The sequence below is a fragment of the Crocuta crocuta genome, unplaced genomic scaffold (genome assembly GCF_008692635.1).
Source record: "Crocuta crocuta isolate KB4526 unplaced genomic scaffold, BGI_CrCroc_1.0 scaffold134, whole genome shotgun sequence".
Taxonomy (NCBI): domain Eukaryota; kingdom Metazoa; phylum Chordata; class Mammalia; order Carnivora; family Hyaenidae; genus Crocuta; species Crocuta crocuta.
This window is the reverse complement of record NW_027530183.1, coordinates 5,427,574-5,431,786: the sequence shown is the minus strand read 5'-3', so window position 1 is coordinate 5,431,786 and position 4,213 is coordinate 5,427,574. Positions and strand designations below refer to the sequence as shown.

The 4,213-nt window shown below is 52.5% G+C and overlaps 1 protein-coding gene across 1 annotated transcript in view; it reads right to left on the bottom strand.

Annotated features, from left to right (window-relative positions):
* The window catches only part of NKX6-1 (NK6 homeobox 1), a 4,814-nt gene extending 978 nt beyond the window's left edge, over positions 1–3,836 (bottom strand). The window contains 3 exon segments of the mRNA XM_077765183.1: positions 1,547–1,719; positions 3,303–3,440; positions 3,443–3,836. Of these exon segments, the coding sequence (XP_077621309.1) occupies positions 1,547–1,719; positions 3,303–3,440; positions 3,443–3,836 (705 nt within the window).
* Between the last annotated feature and the right edge of the window lie 377 nt (positions 3,837–4,213).

The following is a 4,213-nucleotide window of genomic DNA, read 5'->3' as shown; positions in this document are numbered from 1 at the left end:
AAAAAGATTTTCTAACACTGAAACCTCTAATCACTAATAATAACCCATATAAGTGCATGATAATATTGAATAGGTTAGGCAAAATCATCACAGAAGTTTGTGTGTGCCTCTGTTTCTGACTTAATATCTTTCATAAAACCAAGCTAGAATTTTCATTAGTTATTTCTTAAAAGTGAAATTTTGCCAATTACCTTACTTCCCACTGTTAGCATGCCTAGTCTTTCAAATACTATTTTAATTTGTTCCTCTCCAGGACATTTATTGTACATAACAAATATTTTACGCCTATTCACAATGTTTGACACCATATTTGATATACATATTTTAACCTAAGGCATCAGCCATAAGCAACCAATTTCCCAAACATTATCTGCTCTTTATGCGTCTCATCCATTTTCTCATCCGTTATGTATTTTATCTAGAGAATCAGAATTGTGAAGAAAGCGATTTTTATTTTCCTTATACAGCTATAATAATTCACTTCCAGGCACACAGACATATTTACGGTGACAAATGAAGACTTCCAGCTTTCTGTGGTAGGCTCTGTACCCACCACTGCAAAAATAATTTTAACTGTGATGGTATTCTAATGGTCACATACAAAATCACTCCTGAAATGCATTTTATGATGCTTGCCCCCGGGGGAAATACACTCTAACCAGCAGAGGTGGCTAACAGTTATTCCTACTTAATCTAAGGAGCAACAATATTACTAATGAAAACAGACACTCTCTTTCCCCCTCCCAAAAAAACCCAACTATAATAAACTGAAAAAGAGAAACAAAAGGGAATACAGGAAATATAGGAAACCACTAGATTTAATTTACCTAGCTGGCTCATCCTTTTATTTTTCAGGGAAAGATTTCTCAGATTTGATTCCCTGGAAATATACTGTATAATGCAATTACAAGATAAGTGACATTTTAATTATAAAATGTTGTCACAAACAACAATATATCTTACTATTGTTGATAACCTTAGAATTCTTTCATAATACAGTAATAATGTCAATTCGTTTGGAAAATTGCTATTCCAAAGTTATGGTCTTCAGCTAAACTAAAAGCAGATCATCCTTGTGAAGTGGTTGGATCCTGTGGATATTTTTTTTTAACCTGCTAGTTAATACAGTAGTAAATCATAACTAGAGGAGCCTGAATTGACAAACAAAAGCCTGAATATCCTTACAAATAGAATAAATAGAAGCTATCTAACTGGCCTGATGTATTCTCAGGGCTGATATTTCCGTAATGCTTTTATTCTCTAATAATGGCGAGTTCCCCCAGCACATGCTGCTATCTAGATTAACCTAATTTCAAAGGCGGGGGCTTGATTCCTTTTGTTCATCAACAGTTTGCCCGCCTAGAGACCCCAGGGCCTTTGTAAGCCCAACTCCCACCCCTTTCACTCATTTCATCTTCTCCCCAGGCTCCTCGGATCCGCACCCCCGATCCGCTGTTTGCTAGAGGTGTGTGCGTGTGTGTGCGCGAGTGTGTGGGCGCGCTGGGGATTGGGAGGCCATCCCTAAAGGTTTGCAAGTTCCACTCACCTTGACCTGACTCTCCGTCATCCCCAGCGAATAGGCCAAGCGAGCCCTCTCGGGCCCCGCCAAGTACTTCGTTTGTTCGAAAGTCTTCTCCAAGGCGAAGATCTGCTGGCCCGAAAACGTGGGTCTCGTGTGTTTTCTCTTTCCGTCTTTGTCCAACAAAATGGATCCTTGATCTGCAAGAACAGATAAGCAAGGCAAGGGGAAAAACAATCGGTTACAAGCGGTTCCACTGAAAGAAACGAATTCAAAAAACAATGTTTGGGGGAAAGCTTATTCTGCGGCAGAGATCAGAAGTGTCTGGCGCTTCCAACCCCACCGCGCGGATCTCTTTGCCTTCTTACGCCCACCTGTTTTTAAAAGCCTGATGTGTTTGGAACAGCAGTAAATAACCTTCTACCGCACACCGACGTCAAACACCGAGGGAGCGCATTGCTGAAGTTTGCCGGCCCCGATTCTCCAGGTCCCAGTAAATTGAGAATGCAGGGAAAAAGCCCCTTTCTCCTCCCACTCCATTTGGTGCTCGCTTGGCCCGGGGACTTTGCATGACGATGGCTAGTTTTGTTTTGTTTTGTTTTCCTTGAACGCTTTCCTAACCTGTGTCCGCACAACAAAGAGAGCCTTGTTTTTTGCACACAAGAGAGCTAAATCGCCCCCAAGTCTAACTAACGCGGCTGCGGCCGAGGGGGAGGGGGTGCCGCCTTTGTTGGCGGTCCCTCCTTGGCCATCAAAACGAATACAATAGCGTCTCCCCAACACCCTTGCCCTCCCGGGCCGCCCTCAGCCCCCAGGCTTCCCAAGGGAGCCTCCGCTGGCTCCCGCAACTTCTCTTAGTTACCGCCGTTCAGCTACACCAAAAGGGGTGTGGAGACTTAATGGAAACTTGGGGAAGTCGGTCAAGAGCAAAGAACAGAGCAAGAAAAAGACCTGGGCAGGGCCTCGAACTCCGCCCGGAAGACTCGGAGCCTCCGTGGCGGGGGCCAACTACCCAGATGATTAGACTGCGAGCTATTCAGTAGGTTTCAAGCAAGGGCTCGGTGGAATGTGCGTATTCCCCAGTCCTTCTCGCCACTTCGTTCTTCCTCTGGTTCATTTTCGTGTTAGGATGTTGAGGGCCACGATGCCTCTCAATATGCTCAGGCCCAAGGTGTCCCAGTCCTTTGCTACCCGTCCCCCCCTCCCNGGAGGGCTCCTCGAAGGCAAAGAGGTTAGGTGGGGACACCGGGGCCGAGACGTACAGCAAATACATGCGCTCTGCTCAGGGTTTTGGAGGGCTTGCCGCTGTGGTTCCCCGCAGATTCTCAAAGACAGTTAGGCAGGCGAAGGTGGAGTGGGGCCCTGGCCGACAGGCAGGAGCCTGAAAAGCAGGGGTGCAGGCGGGGGCGCAGTGGCCTCTCCTGCCCTTCCCACCTCTTTAGCACAGGCCCGGCTTGAGTTTCCCGTCAGGCTGTTCCAGAGTAGCCGGGGCCTCGGATGACACACACGCCCAGCACCACGTCGTTTGCAACACGGACGCATGCACACCCGCTCCGCGAGGCCTGCCCAACACTTGGAGAGAGGGGGGCGCTTGATGCAACCCCACGAGCTCAGGAAAGCCAGAATCCCTCAACGAATGCCCTGACCCAGCCTAAATCGTGCGACTCTGGGGCTGCCAAACTACTGGGGAGCCAAGAGGGTGCACCGATCCGCATGCACACTAGGGGCCCTGACCCGAGAGCCGGCAGAACACGCACAGCTGGACTCAGGCGATCGTACTCACGCGGGGTGCAGGCCAGGCGCGCGTCCCTCCAGGGCGGGCTCTGCATAACTCCTGGCCAGAAGATGGGTGTCCGGCCGGGCAGCTCCGCCAGCGGCTTGGGGTACCGACCCACGGCGGCCACGGCCGCGGCGCTGGGGCNGAGGTGGACGAGGAAGAGGAGAAAGAGGAACCCGAGGGCGAGGCGGAGGGCAGGGCGGCCCCTGAGGCCACGGGCATGGAGGGCCGGCTCAGGATGTCGTTGATGCCGTGTGGGGTGGCGGCTGAGAGCTGCTGTGGGGGGCTGCCCAGGGACGAGAGCCCCCCCGCGGTCGGGGGCTTCAGGCTGCCTGGGTTGTGGGCGCCCAAAGGCGGGGAGGGCGACGACGAGGAAGACGAGGACGACGAGGAGGAGGGGGGCCCGGCGGGCAGCGGGGGGTACGCCGCGGGGTACAGCGGGGTCTTCATTTCGGCCATGCTGTGCAGGGCAGCCAGGGGCGGGCTGCTGAGCAGGAACGCGCTCTGCCGGGTGCCCTCCATCGCCCCCACCGCTAACATCCCACGGCCAGGCCGGAGCCCGCGGCCACACAGCGAGGGCGCCGGCTGGCGTCCCGGCGGGGCTCAGGAGAGCGAGAAGCGCCGAGGGCGCGAGCGTGGAGTCGCTCCGCGCTCCCGGAGGCGACCTGCCAACTGGGCCGCGAACGCCGCCGCCGAGAGTTGCTCTCGAAGCTGCGCAGCAGAAATGTCCAAACACGCCACTGAAGAGGCGGTGGCTCGCCGAGATCAGGGGGCGTCCGGGAGCGTTTGGATGTCCTTTCGCTCCTCGAGTCCTGGATGCAGTCTTGGTCTCTTTTCTCTTCCCCACTTTTCCTTGCCTCTCAACGTGCACTACTCATCTTCTCCCCCAGAGAAATAAGCAAAACAAAACCCAGGCG